At 39.5% G+C, this 16903-nt stretch overlaps 1 protein-coding gene across 7 annotated transcripts in view; it reads left to right on the top strand.

The window, feature by feature from the left end:
- hipk2 (homeodomain interacting protein kinase 2) overlaps positions 1 to 8519 on the top strand; it is a 273548-nt gene extending 265029 nt beyond the window's left edge. For all 7 annotated transcript variants that reach the window (XM_043708959.2, XM_043708963.2, XM_043708961.2 and 4 more), the window contains one exon: positions 593 to 8519. In XM_043708959.2, the coding sequence (XP_043564894.2) occupies positions 593 to 1054 (462 nt within the window). In that variant the 3' untranslated portion in view covers positions 1055 to 8519. The remainder of the gene's footprint in view (positions 1 to 592) is intronic.
- Positions 8520 to 16903: the final 8384 nt, after the last annotated feature.

The following is a 16903-nucleotide window of genomic DNA, read 5'->3' as shown; positions in this document are numbered from 1 at the left end:
GTCCTGACCTTTGTCCACTTAATCCCTTCCTACTCTCTTCTGATCCCTTTCATTCTCTCCTGATATCTGCCCACTTCCACCTCATCTCTATTCACTCCTGATTTTTGTCATTTTGTATCAGATCTCTGACAACTCTAACTTTATCTCTGTCTGTGCTCTCCTTATCTTCATTCACGTGCTCCTGACCTCTTGATTGACTATAGCTGGGGTCCCATTCTAGCTGTTAGGTTGGAAGCATGCATGAAATACCATATTGAGATCAAGATTATATTTGGTTGAGATCCGTCCAGTTCTGAATGTAGGATAGAGTGTTGATGTGATTTCTCCAGTTGTGAGTAGAGGATCTGTGATGGATAGTAACCTTCACATTGTGAGTACAAGATTATGTGTGGGTGGCATCCCTTCTGGTATAAGAAATGAGAGTTGGTGAGATTCCATCTGATGTCAGTGCTTCTTAGAATTTCCTCTAATTGGTGTAATCAGGAGAAAGGATGATGATTCAAATACAATATGAATGTTTCTGGAGCTGATTGTGTCAGGTCATTCAACATGCTTCTGTCTACATCAGTTAATAATGTGTGTTTTCTTTTAGGCTCAGCCACATGTGACAGGGATCCAGGAGCGGAGTGGCAACCATGGACATCGGAGGCAGCAAGCTTACATCACACCGACCATTGCTCAGGCCCCCTACTCGTTCCCACATCGTAGTCCTTCACACACTGTGCATCCTCATCTAGCAGCGGCCCATCTATCCGGGCAGCCTCACCTGTACACCTATGCCACACCTGCTGCCCTTGCACCCACGGGCACAGTGGCTCACCTTGTGGCATCACAGGGGTCTACCAGGCACACTTATGCCACCCATCCTGGAGGCATAGTTCACCAAATGCCCGTTGGTATGGGACCAAGGGTACTGCCTTCTCCGACCATCCACCCAAGTCAGTATCAAGCCCAATTTGCCCACCAGACATACATCAACGCTTCACCAGCCTCAGCTGTCTATACCGGATATCCATTGAGTCCAACCAAGGTCAACCAATACCCCTACCTTTAAGACTCAAGAACAACAAAGATATTGTATTGAATTGAAACAAGCAACAATGCATCTCATACTTGAGAAGGTAGTTGAGAAATAAACCGGAAGGAAGAGCACTCAGTCATGGGATGAAAACTACAAATCTTTTTTAAATCAGAAGTTTATTAAAAAAAAACCAAATTTTGAAAGCCTGACAATTGACCTCTGGCCAGTGATGAAGATGTATGAAGGGGAGTCGAGCAACAATGTTCGGTGGATATTTAATCTCTGAAATAATTTAAGGACTTGTGACTTTGGGACCCTGGAAGCTACTCTGAGAGTTTGGTTGAAGTTTTTAATTGATGAAGTTCAGTAAATGAACTACAGTTGATTTCTCAAATTCAGTTTATTTTATTTTTTGTTTCGATAAACAAATAGCTGCTCATCTTTTCCTAAATCAAACCCTCCTTGTGAAGTTGGAGGCTGCCAGGGCCCCTTTTAGAATGTAGGGAGATGAGGAAAGCTTCATTCAATTATATGATACCAATAGATATTAATCGTGATTGCACAACCCTGATTCAACTTAGCTATGTTCTTAAGGCATGTTAGTTGTGACAGTTCTGAGTTCCACTGTGTGTGTGTGTGCGCGTGTGTGTATTTTTGTGTGTGTGTGTTATCTTTGCTGTCTATTGTTTCTTTTTAGCAGAAAGCTTCCTGTCATGTTTCAAACATATTTCCTTGTAGTGCCTTACAGAAAAGGACAAGAATTCCTCCAGACTTCCAATAGATCCAATGGAGTTGGTATTAATGCTGAGGCAATCCTCCCAGTCACAATTCTTGGGCATGATGGCTCTGCATGATGAAAGGACTGGGACTAAGAAAGTGTAGGGTTGCATTTGGAGAAACACAGTCTGAGTTTGCATGTCCTTTCTTCTCTTTACAACTCCTCAGGTGTTGGCAGCTCATAATTCCCTTTCCAGGTAGACTATCAGTGTAGACAGAACATAATGTTGTAAGCAACAAAGTGCCATTTGACTCGTCAAGCTCTCAAATCTCCCAGTAGTCTATGTATAATTCTTGTAATATAGATGTATCCCTTCCACTCTCTGCCCATTGATCCACCAATATAAATGGACACCTGTTTCCTGTGAACAATGTCAAGTCTTTTCATTAAACTCTGTGTCCTAGTGCCAATTGTCATTTAATTAATGAGTTTCTGTTAATAATTGGTGTTGACATCAATTCAGTCATGGAAGGTATGACCATAATGTCACAAATGGTGTGTACTTGGCAAGGGGAAAAAAATTAGAGAAAAAATAATGAGATCTGCCATATTGCACAATGTTCCTAGGTAATTCAAATGTATACTGTGTGGTTCTTAGGTACATGGAGTTGATGTTTTCTGGTATCACCTTTGGAACACGTCTATTTCAGCCCACTAAAACATTCTGCTTCTGTCATTACTTTTAAAAAAAAATTTCCTCCATGACTGCATCATTTTAAATTATGTCCTTTTCCAACTAAATAAAGAGAAAACAACTAGTTATCTCCTTTAAGCAACTCAATGTTGAATCTTTTCCTGCAAGGACACAGTTCTTCTGTTCATTTTCTACCATCTTCATAGTTTCTCAGAATTAGCTTAATCTTATTGAATGGTGAAGCAGGCTTGTGAAGTTGAGTGGCCTCCTCCTGTTCCTATGTATCTGCCTTTACTGATGTGGATGCCTTCTGGTACCCTGCAGGAATTTGAGAGAGATCCAGAGGGCATCACAGCTGAACCAATCCTGTGTGTATGTATTTACACCCCACAAGATATGTTGGTTGATGATTTCTAGAGTCCTAGTCAGAAGCAGATTTCACCTGTTCCCGCATTTCTGACTCTGAATCACTGAGGCCAACTCGGGCTTCTCCTTCATGTCACCACAGCTGACATTACAATCCATGACCAAGGCTGTGGCCATTTGAGGCAAATGTGCCCAAGCAACTCACTGATCTGACCAACAGAGACATGAAGGAAGTGGAATAAAGAGTTTAGGAATGATCTACGGTAACAGTGGTTCTGACTGACCTGACACCTGGCAATTCTGTTCTGTACGTTTGACTCATCATAAAAAGGTCCAGGGAAGAGGGCTTGAGAATCTGAACTGGTGAAATTGCAAGTTAGGTTTCTTCTTATTAGAATGAATATTTTAAAAACAGAGAAAAAATTATGAGCAGAATATCTTTGTTCACCACACAAATTTAGCGTGACTGGCATTTTGTAAAAGAACATTTCAGTTTTTCCTTTTCAGTGTAGTACTTTAACAAATATCTTCATTAGCTGCTGTTTTAAATGTTTTGAATTTGTGGTTATTTTTTCTCTTGGTTAACTTGTTTTCTTTCTTAAAAAAACCAGCCCTACATTTTTAAAGGAAACCATTTAATTTCTGTCTTTTCACTCCCAATTGTGCTGTGTATGTGTTTTCTTTCGAGCAGAATTGTCCAATAGAGTTCACTGGCTATAACCATACAGTTTTAATCACAATTATTTTAATACACATCCTCTCGCAATACAAGTAAGTGTATTTCACAGGTATATCTTTACTGAAAAAACATCTAGCAGTATTCAGTAAGTAAGGAAGCAAAACAAATACTACATTCTGCTTTTCATCACCATTTACCAACAAACACAAAAGATACACACGTATAAGTCATGTGAATAATACTAACATCACATGCCCAATACTAACATCATACTAATCCAAAATAACATCTGTATTCCCTATGAGCCACATCTGAAGATGTAATTAGCCAAATGTAGCCAGTGGCTAATGAAGTGGGCTACATTGCATTAGGGAAGAAAAAAATGTGATTGAATTTTCACAGAGGTTGCCTTCTTGTATGAGTTGTGTAATTAATAGTCTTTAGGTTGTTAAAGGCTGACATGAGTTGAGTTGACTTCTAAGTCAGGTAAAGTGCTCAGTACATTCTCAAAGTCTGATCAATTATACCCATGTTCACTGTGCATTCTAAAGACCAGGCTTTGCAATAACCAGGTGCAATCCCATCAAGGAGGAGAGCTGGCTGTGAGTGAGTGTAAGGATGTGAATAAAGAATAAGTCACTCACATATACAAAAACAAAATGACACTTGACACCAAAGAAATCACATTTTATGGCATTATTTGTGCTTTGCTGCCTCTGACTGTCAGGCTCTTTCATGAAGATTATCTGTTAGGAGGAGACAGCTGGAATTTATTCCTCTTTATTTGTAATTAACACTTAATACTTGACTTTATTTTTTTCATTAGGTGGGAATTTCTCAAAGGTTTAATAGTTACTGGCATTGCTGCTATTTTTATGTATGTAAACATTCAAGTGAGTCTGTATCTGTTCTATATGTATATACATATGTTTATATATAAGGAAGAAAAAAAAACCTAATCATTAAATTTGGGAAGGGGCATAAAAGTTACTGATTATCAATAAGAGTCTGCATAGTTTCAACTGTTAATTCACACATGAATCAATTTTTATTCTATTTAATACAATTATACTTGCATCCCAAACAAAAGGATACAGGTATTTTTCAACTCAGAATCAATGACAAGCCCCTCTGCTTCCCCCTACCCTGACCACGTCAACTTGAAACCATTGGGTGCCTGTAGGGCTGAAATAGGGAGTTAGCAATAGCTTTTAGAGAATGAATGAATAATAATGGAGCAGTCATTTCAATAGTGACCTGTGCATGGCTGGAATTTGTCAATAGGGTGAAATCTATCTGGTGTCTGATCTTGTTCCATGCTAGCTCTTTTTCTTAAGCACCTTGTTGCAGTTTGGTTGTTTAAATCAAACATTTTTGTCTTCTTTAAATATGTGTTTCTGAGTATCTTAACAATTTGGCGGAAAGTGCCTTTGTCTTGGGAACCCTTCAATGTATATTGGCAATAGAGTGCATGGATTTAAAGAAGGCAAGATTTCAAATTCAGAGCTGAAGGCTGTGACAATTCAATGAGGTCCAACACAATGGAGAGACACAGCTACTACATTAGCTATCAGTGTTCCATGCTTTCCCCCTCTAGAACATTGCTGGGCTAAACATAAGTGGGCGGCTAAACATAAGTGGGCCCATATTGGAGGTGCGATCACATGTACAGAGTTATGTGGAGTGAAGGTGAGAAGCAGTAGGGTTGCCAAGCATTTGGGATTGTCCTGGAGTTTCCAGAAAGCAAGATGAATTAATCTCCCCAATGCTGTGAGCAACCCAAGATAAAATTCATAGGGGCATGCAAATTCTGTGACTTTTCTTTTTATTATAAGCACAGAGAGATAGGGATTAAAGAGCTTTTGGACTGAGATGGATAATAGTGAGGCATTGTTTGATCAGACACCAAAGCGGAACATTGGGCAAATGGAAGATTTGGAGAGAGGGAAAATTAAGTTCTAGCCAATATTTGGAGATTAAATGCTTCCCAGCATTCCATCTAACCCCCTTTCTCCACTGGTTGCATGCATGTCTTTGTGAGTATTGGCAAATCTAGTGGAATTGGGTCTAAAAAGTGTTGTTGGAAACCTGTTTTTAACTTTGTTATGGGAGGGGGTGAATTTGTCTGTACATGCACTTCAGATTTTCATTTTAGGTGCAAGGTTGCAGAAATTATTGTGCAGTGTTATGGTTCTTTGGATGAGCTGCAACATATTCAGGGTCTGGTGCTAAATTTACGGGAGAATTTTCTTTTACATAGATTAAACTGAGCTGAATAAGATTTTGAAATAAGGAAATGGTGGTTGATTTAGTGTTGCATTTGTTAGTTGTTTATTTTTTTCTTTAAGCCTCAAACACAGGCTGCCTTTAAATATGCCATTGTGGCTGGATACAGGATCGCGATGGTGAAGTATTCACATCATGACTGTTACCAGTTATTTATTCTCCCTTCCTTCAACTCCTGAATCTTTGCTGCCATCAGGTTTCCCATGATGCCTTGCACAAGCAACCAATCTGAGCTCATAACACACAATGTGGACGGATATTAAAGGAATGAATAATGATTAGCAACATACTTAACACTGGTCTGGCTCAAATCAGTCCACTCAGCACTAATCTTGACATTTCTATTCCCTGAGTGAATGTATTGAGCCGTCAGGAGAGATTTTTAATAGAGGTTTTAACCTTGCCTGGTGGCACTTCTTTACCTTCTATAATACATACCAATTCAAGCTTTGATTTGGAAAGAAAGTGATGTTAGAAACTTGTACAATTGCAATTGAGCTGATGTGGAAGAGGGTCAGGTGATATGATTTTAAAAAGCAGTGGGAAGGAGTCTGATAATGGGACTACAGTAGATTGAGATTGCTATGTTAATGAAGCAGGAGTATAGCATTGTGCACAATATACAAGAAGGAATAATGAAGGCTACAGTGGTTTATGATGTAGTTGGTATAAGATATTGATGCTTTTTAGGATGCTTTTCAGTGAGATAAAGTGTTTAAAAGTCCATAATTTGATATTTGGTTTAATGGGAAAATATACAAAAGAAGGATTTACTCCCAAACTAACTTGCTGTGCTGGCACTCCATGTCCTGCCTACCATGCTCTACCGTTGCATTGCTTTGCCCACAGTGCCCTGCTGCACTGACCATCCCAAACTTCAAAGACCTGATCACAATGTCCTGCCCACACTTTGACCCTCTGCTGTGTCCATGTCATCCTGCCCTGCTTGTTCTGCACTATGCTACTACATCACACTACACTGCTCACATCACCCTTGCCACACCAACCACCATATTTGTACTCACCCTTACCCATTCCGTCCTGCTCTGCTCACTGATTTTACAATAGAGCTGACAGTTTGATTGAGAAATGATGTCCCCCAACAGGCTAGAACATACCAAATACAGGCTGGAGTTGCCAACCCTCAAGCAAGGATAGATTGAAACAGGACAGGATGCAAATGCAAAATAAGAATTCTAAAGAAGTTACTCTAAGTGGGTGAAATTTTCTGCCCTAAAATTCTTCATTTGTTATCTTAGTTAACTTGAGAAAACCCAATAATTGATTCTTCCTTTTAATACACTGTTGTTCTTCCTGGTGAGATGTTACTGGTGGTTAGTTATTCTAAATTTCTTAACCAATAGCTGCTTGGAATTAAAAGTCTTTGATTCTTGGCATTCAGGAGGATCCTCCTCTGGTGCAGTGTTAGTGTCCCTAACCCTGAACGGTGAGACTCAGGTTCAAGTCCCACCTGCTCCAGAGGTGTGTAATAACATCTCCAAATAAGTTGGTTAGAAAAATTGGTGTTGACATCTGGGAGGGGTTCATGTGGTGCAGTGGTAGTGTCCCTACAACCAAGCTGGGTACCCAGGTTCAAGTCCCAAATGTTCCAGGGGTATGTAATAACATCGCTGAGAAGGTTAATTAAAAATTATTTTTGAAAAAAACACAGTTCAGCCAGAAACTCAAGTCATAGTTACGCAATGCCTGTTTATCTATAAAGTTCTCAGTCTCCATATTGAGGGGCTCTTGTGGTGTAGTGGTAGCATCCCTCCCTCTGAATTTGGAGGCCAGAGTTCACATCTCATCTGCTCCAGAATAACACCTCTGAATCGGTCAATTAGAAAATAATTTGGCAATCGAGAAAAAAGCTCTGCCCCCTCAACTCTCATTGATGTGACCTTCCAGGAATCACTTCATGTTAAATTGAGAGAAGGGGGAGAAAGGGAATCTCAGTGGTCAATGTGGACATATTTATTGCATTTACACAGATGTGGACAGTACTCATCTCTGCTGCAAGTTTCACCTTTCCTCTCCAAGGTATCTTTGGGGTTTTAAACTCAGAATTCTGTCTCATCCTTGTTCAGTGTCAAAACCTGATAACCTGCATTAAACTCTCCGTAGGTTTGTGTTTCAGTGTATTATTCTATGTTCTTTTCTTTGTGGACTGTCTTACTTGCTCTGTAATTTGTTGTCTTTTTAAAGATGGGGGCATGGTTTTGGTGCAGGGAGGAGTGAGATGTTGTAGGAATATATGTACAATGTAGAAACTTATATCTTTGCCCCATATTCTAGGTATGGTTACGAGAATGTTTATTTTGCTGAATTGTAGAGTGTTTTTTTAAAAAAAATCAAGTTCAGCCAGAAACTCAAGTCGTAGCTACTAAATGCTTGTGTTTTTCTAATGATGTTGTGAGCTCACTCTTAATTGTTTCAGTTGTAGGAGGAATGAGTGCAAATTTTATGGTCTCATCTTGAAACTAATATTAGAAGCATTGTAAATTAAAAGAAGATTTTAATGAAAAATAGAGTATATAGTTATTTTAACTGTTACTATTAACTGTAGGGAGAAAAGGGGGTCTATTGTTGTGAACTGTTTAGCTTGTAGTTCACTGGTTGTTGATCATTTTTTCGGTCTCCAAGGTGAATCTGCTTATCTCCTAATCAGAATATATGCACTCACATATGCATATTGTATATGTGTGGAAATGTAATCACAAACTGTCTTGGATTTACATTAAACTGTTTCAAATCACTCCAGGACAAGTCTGTATGTGTGTGTCTACCTGTCTGTTTCTACATATTATTTACATGTGTTTTGCTAATCATGACAAGTATCCCACCATCTGCTGTGTCTGACCAGGCTCAAGCCCATGTTTTGGCTTATAACATATCTAATAAGTTAATTGAGGTTGGCCTTTTATAGGAATTGCAAAACAGGTGAACCTAAAAGAGATGATCTAGTTAGTTATCTCATTTCTGTTTTGTGTGACTTTGCTGTTGTGTTTTTCATATTGCAACAATGACTACAGCTCAAAGTACTTCATTGGTTTTAAAGCAATGAGGAACATTATGAAGTCATGATAAAACTACGAGCGTATGTCTTTCTGCTTCTTTATGTAAATGGGTATAATTGACAATAACGTAAGTCCCACTGATTATAAGACCATAGAATCATCAGAGCATCTCTACAGTGTGCAAGCAGACTATTCAGCCCATCGAATATACACCCAACCCTCTGAATAGCATCCCCACCCAGACCCACGCCTCTACCTTATTTCTTGTAACCCTGCATTTCACAAGGCTAATCTACCTAACCTGCACATCTTTGAACTGTGGGAGGAAACCCACGCAGACATGGGGAGAATATGCAAACAGCTGCCCAAGGGTGGAATTGAACTTGGGTCCCGAGCACTGTGAGGCTCTGTCCATGATGATATACTACCTCCATCACCTTGAGCTCTTACTGAAATGCATTATGTATAGTACCTTATTGAATGACAAGAAACCAGAAAATAGCTAGTCCTTTGGTTGATGCAGAAATTTGATATCTGAACCAGATCTGGCATCAGTACTTGAGGGCCTTGCAGACAAGAATACATATGTAAATGAGACATCTGTTTCAATACATTGTGCTACAGATTATTGTAGAGCAATACAGCACAGTTAGTTCAACTCATCCATATTAACCAGGTTTCCCAAACTAAACAAGTCCCATTTGCCTATGTTTGGTCCATGTCCTTCGAAGCCTTTCCTATTCATGTACCTGTCCAAATGTCTTTTAAATGTTGTAACTGTACCATGATCTCTTTTCACAGCCAGTTTCAGATCTTCTAATCTCCATGTTTTGTTTTTTCTTTCTTCCATTAGCACTGGGCATCCCAAAGTGCTTCGTAGCCTATGAACTCCTTTCAGAAGTGGTGTAACTGTTGCAATATAGGAAAGGTGGCAACCAATTTACATATATCAAGCTCCCACAAAAGTAATCTGTTTCTGCTAACTGGGGGATAAATATTGGCCAGGATACTGAAGTGTACTCTCTCATTTTTTGTTGAAAAGGTGACATGAGATCTATAACAACCTTGTGAGAGAGAAGAAAGTACCTACATCTCATCTGAAAGACAGAGCAGCTGATTGCTTGGGCCTCCCTCAGTGCTATGCTACAGGGCCTGCCTAGATATTTACGCTCAAGTCCCAGAGGGCGATTTGAACCCACAATTTTCTGACCCAGAGACAAGAGTGCTCCCCATTGAGTCACAGTTGACACAAACACCCATGAATTTATATACTGTGGTTTACATGGAGAGTGAGATTGAGGTGGATAAATAGGACAGTGAATCCAGCAGGGAGAGAACATGATGAATCAATGTTTGAAATCTCCGAAGATGAGACGTTATTGGTGTAGGACAACTTGAGAAGAGTAGTGAAGATATCTCCTTGGGAAATGAAGCCACAGGGCTTGGGTGAGTGGTACAGAGGGAGATTTTTAAATGACAAAGGTGAAACAAGGTGAGATTCTTTATGGAGAAGGTATTGCTGGAGCAGAAAGGGGATAGACCATGGTGGGATTTGATGATAAGAACCATGAACCTCTGAGACAGGAGAAGTATTGAACAGCAGAGGCAGGAGAGTAGATTAATTGACAAAGCCCAGTGTTTCCTAGAAGGTGTGAAGAATTTGCTCGTGACCTTTTTTTCACATTACATTTTAGGTCTTCTAATCTCCCTTTCAGCACATCTTTATATTGAATCCATTTTACTCTGAACTTTTCACTCTGTTGATAGGCCTCTCAACGTTGTTTTCATGTCTCACTTTGGAACCTTGAGCACAAAAATCAAAGCTGAGATTCCAGTGCAGTACCAATCAGTGCTGCACTGTCAGAGATGTATGAAATCTTGTGCATGAAATCTTAAATGGACGTCCCTTCGTCCCTTTCAAGATGGTGTGAAAGAATTTGTAGAGCTATTTTAAAGGAGAGTAGCTGGGTGCTTCCAGTACCTTGGCCAATATTTTCCCTGATCCGACCGATGCTCTGTTTATCACATTGGTGTGTATGGGCTAGTTTGATGCTACATTTCTGACAGTACAATATTGACAACGGTTCAAAGTCCTTGAGTGTTTTTTTTCAATATATATAGTTCTGTTGCTTGCTTGAGATACTCTCAACAGTTTTAGTAAACGATACATGTGTATAACTGGTAAGAAAAAGGTCAGATTTGGACAAAATAAAGTTGAACGTTCCCAGCTTTTGTTTTCTGGATCACAGAATATTTTTGGTTGCAAATTCAACTGGCTAAACAGTAGATCATGGACTGGTTGGACCAAAAGGTCTATTTTCATGCTGTATGATTCTATGATTTGCAAGTTTTATGATGCAATTCTACATTATGTGAGAAACAGTGCCATAATCTTAAAGTCGCTAGCCGAGTATTCCAGAATCCCAGCCTTACATTCTGGGGTGTGGGTTCACATTATTGGTTTAAATAGTGAAATTTGAATTCAATAAAAATCTGGAATTAAAAAGTTAGCCTAATCGTGTTCACTGTTGATTGTGATAAAACCATTTGGTTCACCAATGCCTTTTATGGAGGAAATCTGCCATCCTTACCCTGTCCGGCCCATTGCTGTCTGGGTAATTAGGGATGCCCACATCCAATGAATGAATTAAAAAGAACGTTCATTCCATTCCAACTATGCACTACGTTCCAGTAAGTTGATGAGTGGCAAACACTAAGTATTACATATCCATCAGGAAGTTTTCAATTGCTCTCAGAAAATACCTATTAATTCTTTCATTAACAATCTCAATTGAATTCCCACTTTTGTTGGATAAGTTACGATTAGTGCACAAAAAAACCTCTGGGAAAAATAAGTATCAGCAGCAACAATCAGATTCCTGTCCAATGTTATTTTTTCTAATTTCCTTCCAACCCTCCTCTAAGGGCTTGTTAAAATTCCCTGCACAACTGGGCCAGAGAAGCACTGAGGTTCACATTCTACAAAACCTCTTACTGGAGCTGGATGTGCTTGATATAAATGCTGCCTTGATCAGGGAAAGGGAGTGAAATTGGTCTTAGGTTAAACTGTTCTTCAATATAATAAGAAAGAAAATCAGACATGACCTAAAGCAGGATCTCAATTGGCAACTTTGTTTTGTCATAGAGATGTACAGCATGGAAACAGACCCTTCGTTCCAACTCATCCCTGTTGGCCAGATATCCGAAATTAACCTGGTCATTTGCCAGCACTTGGCCCATATCCCTCTAAAACGTTCCTATTCATACACCCATTCAGATGCCTTTTAAATGTTGTCATTGTACCAGCCTCCACTATGTCCTCTCGCAGCTCACTTCATACATGCACCACCCTTTGCGTGGAAAAAGTTGTCCCTTAGGTCTCTATATCTTTCCCCTCGCACCCTAAACCTCTGCCACCCCAGGGAAATAATCTTGTCTATTTATCCTATCCACCCCTCATGATCTTATTAACCTCTATATGGTCACCCCTCAGCCTCTGACGCTCCAGGGAAAACAACCCCAGCCTATTCAGCCTCTCCCTATAGCTCAAACTCTCCAATCCTGGCAACATCGTTGTAAATCTTTTCTGAACCCTTTCAAGTTCCACAACATCCTTCCCAGAGAAGAAAGACCAGAATTGCACACGCTATTCTAAAAGTGGCCAAACCAATGTCGTTTATAGCTGCAGCATGACCTCCCAACTCCTGTACTAAATGCTCTGACCAATAATGGACTAACAAAAGAGCATGACTTTTTTTTCTCGGGGGAGTCTGTAGAATTCTTGACCCCAAACAGAAGTGGAAGTACAGTCATTGAATTTCTTCAAAGTTGAATTAGATTTTTGATAGACAAGAGAATGTTATAGATGGCAGACAGGAAATTAGAGTTGACTGCACAACCAGATCAACTATGATCCTACTGATCATAGGGCTTGAAGGGCCAAGTGATTTGTTCCTATATCCTGTGTTCTAAAGCTCAATTTTAACTCACTCAAAAGTCATCCATTAATGCAGAGTTTAAACTGCTCCCAACAAGTGTTATCCATTCCTTAAAAATAATTTTGCTTATGTGGGGTGTCAAAAATAGAGATTGTAAATATAATACAGAATTTTAAAAATCATTATTTATTCAAAGAGTAGTAAAAATTGGGAAGTATGATAGAATTCATCCTGCAGTTTGAGAGGGAGAAGGTTGAATCAGATGTAACCATATTACAATTGAGTAAAGGTAACTACAAAGATGTGAGGGAGCAGTTGGATAGGGGTGATTGGAAAGGAAGCCTTGCAGGGATGATGGTGGAACAGCAATAGGAGTTTCTGGGGTAATGAGGGAGCAGAAATTCATCCCATGGAGGAAGAAACATATTAAGGGGAGGATGAGGCAACCGTGGTTGACAAGGAAAGTCAGGGACAGCATAAAAGCAAAACAAAATGCATAAAAAGTGGGAAGCTTTTAAAAACATGCAGAAAATAAATAAAAAAGTAATAAGGTGGGAGAAAATAGGATATGAGAATAAGCTAACTAGCAATATAAAAGGAAAATACAAGAGTTTTTGTGGATATCTAAAAGGTAAGAGAGAGGCAACAGTGGGCATTGGACCAGTGGAAAATGAGGATGAAGAAATGGTAATGCGAACAAAGAAATGATGGAGGAACTGAATAGGTACTTTGCATCAGTTTACACAGTGGCAGACCCCAGCAACAGGGATCAGTGCTGGGTTCACTGTTGTTTGACATTTATATAAACAATTTGGATGATAATATAGGAAGCATGTTAGCAAGTTTACAGATTATACTAAAATTGGTGGTATAGATTGTGAAGGAGTTTATTTAAAAGTACAAAGGGATCTTAATCAATTAGGCCAATGGGCTGAGGAGTGGCAGATGAAGTTTAATTAACATAATGCGAGGAGTGTATTTTAATAAGATGCGAAAAGCCAGGACTTACACAGATAATGGTGGGGCCCTGGGAAGTCTTGTTGAACAGAAAGACCAAGGGATTCAGGTGCATAGAGGAATGGGATGGTAAAGAAGTATTTAGCATGCTAGCCTTCATTGTTCAGACCATTGAGTATAGGAGTTGAGACGCCATGATTCTGTTGTACAGGTCGTTGGTTAGGCCACGTTTGAAGTACTGTGTACAATTCTGGTCACCTTGCTATAGGAAGGATGTTATTAAATTGAAGAAGGTGCAGAAAAGATTTACAAGGATGTTACTGGGACTGGAAGTTTGAGGTATAAGAAGAAGCTGGATAGACTGGGACATTTTTCACTAGAGCATAGGAGGTCGAGGGTGACCTTGTAGAGGTTTATAAAATCATGAGGGGCATACTTTTCTAGGATAGGGGAGTTGAAAACTATGGGCATACTTTTAAGGTGGGAGGAGAAAGGTGTAAAAGGGAGTTCAGGGGCAATTTGTTTGCATAGAGGGTGTTCTGTATGTGGAATAAAGTGCCAGAGGAAGTGGTAGATGCAGGTACAATTACAACATTTAAAAGACGTTTAGATAGGTACATGAAGAGGAAAGGTTTAGAGGGTTATGGGACAAATGCAGACAAATAGGACTACTTCAGTTTGGGAAAATTGGTTGGCATGGACAAGTTGGACCGAAGGGTCTGTGTCTGTGCTATACGCCGCTATGACTACACACCAGAATTCTGAAGTAGATAGCTGAGGAGATTGTGGAGGCATTAGTGATGATTTTTCAGGAATCATTAGAGTCAGAGAGGGTGCCAGAGAGCTAATGGCTAATGTAATACCCAAGTTTAAGAGATGGAAGCAAAAGACAAAAAAATACAGGCCGGTTAACCTGACCTTGTTTGTTGGTAAGATTTTAGGGTCTGTCTGAAACAGTGGAATACATGGAGATTCATAGTAAAATAGGGTGCAGTCAGTATAGCTTTGTCAAGGGATGGTCATGCCTGACAAATGTTAGAATTTCTCTGAGGAGGTAACGAGCAAGTTAGACAAAAGAGAGTATGTGGATGTGATCTAGATCTATATTTCTAGAAGGCCTCCTGTGGTAGCACAGGAGACTGCTAAATAGATAAGGGCCAATGGTGTTAGGTACAAGGTACAGCATGGATAGATAATTGTGTGTCTGGCAGAAGGCAAAGAGTAGGGATAAAGGAACTTTTTTTAAGGATGCAGCTGATGACTTGTGGAGTTCCTCTGGGGTCAGTGTTGGGACCACAGCTGTTATATATTATGTTATACATCAACAATCTGGATGAAAGAATGGAGGGCATTATTGCTAAGTTTGCAAATGACACAAAGATAGGTGGAAGACAGGTAGTGTTCAGGAAGTGGGGATGCTGCATAAGAACTTGGACATGACAGGCGAGTGGGCAAAGAAGTGGCAGATAGAATACAATGTGGTAAGGTATGATGTTATACATTTTGGTAGGAAGAATAGAGAAGCAGATTATTTTCTAAATGGAGAAAGGCTTCAGAAATCAGAAGTGCAAAGAGATTTGGAAGTGCTAGTTCAGGTCTCTCTTAACATTAATATGTAGGTTTCGTTAGTAGAGAGAAAGGCAAATACAATGTTGGCATTCATTTCAAGAGGGTTAGAAAACAAGAGCAGAGATATACTGCTGGGGCTGTAAAAGGTTATAATCAAACCACGTTTGGAATAGTATGAGTAGTTTTATGTCCTGTATCTAATAAAAGATGTGCTGCCATGGAAGGTGTCCGGAGGAGGTTTACAATAATGATTCTGGAGATGAAGGGCTTGTCATATGAGGAGCAGTTCAGGACTCTGGGTTTGTACTTGATAGAGTTCAAAAGGATGAGGGGGCATCTAATTGAAACTTACAGGATACTGAGAGGCTTGGATAGAATGGAAGTGAATGTTAGTACTGTACCTTTAAGAAACATTTATTCTGTTCTGTTTCTTTTGCAGGGTAGTGTTATCACCTTGGATCAGAATGTCTGCTTCAGAAGCAATGAATAAATAGCTTTGAGCTGGCTCAATGTTTTAAAAAATTAAACAAAAGAAGCATGAGTGGGTGGAGTCAGGCTTACTCAGACACAGGGTTTTAGTTTTGTTTTCAGTTGAAGTTTAGATTCTGCAGTTGAAGCTGCTACATACAATTCTCTCTGCTGCAGCTAAAAGTTTGAGTTCTTTTTTCTGCTGCTAGATTGTTTCTTTTGGTTTTCCTTTATCCTGGACTGGAGGAGATAGCAAGTGAAGAAAATCAATTTTGCTGAATTTGTCTGTGCAATGGGTGTTCTTATGGGGTGCTGTTAAATTAGGACAAGTTGATGGTTCAAAATTAAATAATATATTCTTTAATATAGTTAAATGTACACCAATTCTTCTATTTATCTTTGCATTTTAACGTTAGTGTAAGAATAAAGTGTGTTTTGCTTAGAGCCTAGCAGTTTAACCATCAAATCATATCTGGAACATAGTGCCTTACACTTGCCATAACTAAGATAAAAGTTAGAGTCTAGGCAATCTCCTTGATATATCTTGAGGGGTTCAGTCTGGTCCATAACTGTGGAGAAGTTTGCTTTAGAGGGCTGTCGTGGCCAAGTCATTTAAGAAAGAGTTAGATTGGTTCTTGATTGCTAGGAGGGTCAAGGGTTATAGGAGAAAGCAGCATAATAAAAAAAAACATATCTGCCATGATGGAATGGCAGAGCAGACTCGATGGGCTGCTGCTATGTCTTATGGTAAACCACTACCACACAGTGCAATTGAGCCAAAATGCAAAGATGCTTAAGGAAGAGCTGGATAAGCACAAGGAAGAGAAAGGAGTAAAAGGATATGTGTATATTGATAAGTGGTGTAGGATGAGACACATAGGAACATAAATGTCATCGTAGACCAATTGGATACAATGGTCTATTTGTATGATGTAGATCTAGAGGCAGGCATCTCAAATTAGAAATCTTCTTGTCTTGCTGCACACTCATCAGGAAAAAAAAGTGCCCTGAATGGTTCAATTTGCATTCAGGGTCCAGTGTGGGGATGGCCCATTTATAGGATAGATTTAGGTCTACCATTCTGGACCCAAACTGGAAGCAGGTACATTGGCTGCTGAATGCCAAGATAGACTGGTTAAAAGGCTTATCTCACTTCTTAATGACTTTGCGACATGGTTTGCTAAACATTA

The sequence above is a fragment of the Chiloscyllium plagiosum genome, unplaced genomic scaffold (assembly GCF_037043375.1).
Source record: "Chiloscyllium plagiosum isolate Xiang-an unplaced genomic scaffold, Cpla_swu_hap1 HiC_scaffold_19, whole genome shotgun sequence".
Classification (NCBI taxonomy): Eukaryota; Metazoa; Chordata; class Chondrichthyes; order Orectolobiformes; family Hemiscylliidae; genus Chiloscyllium; species Chiloscyllium plagiosum.
This window is presented reverse-complemented; position numbering and strand designations above follow the sequence as displayed.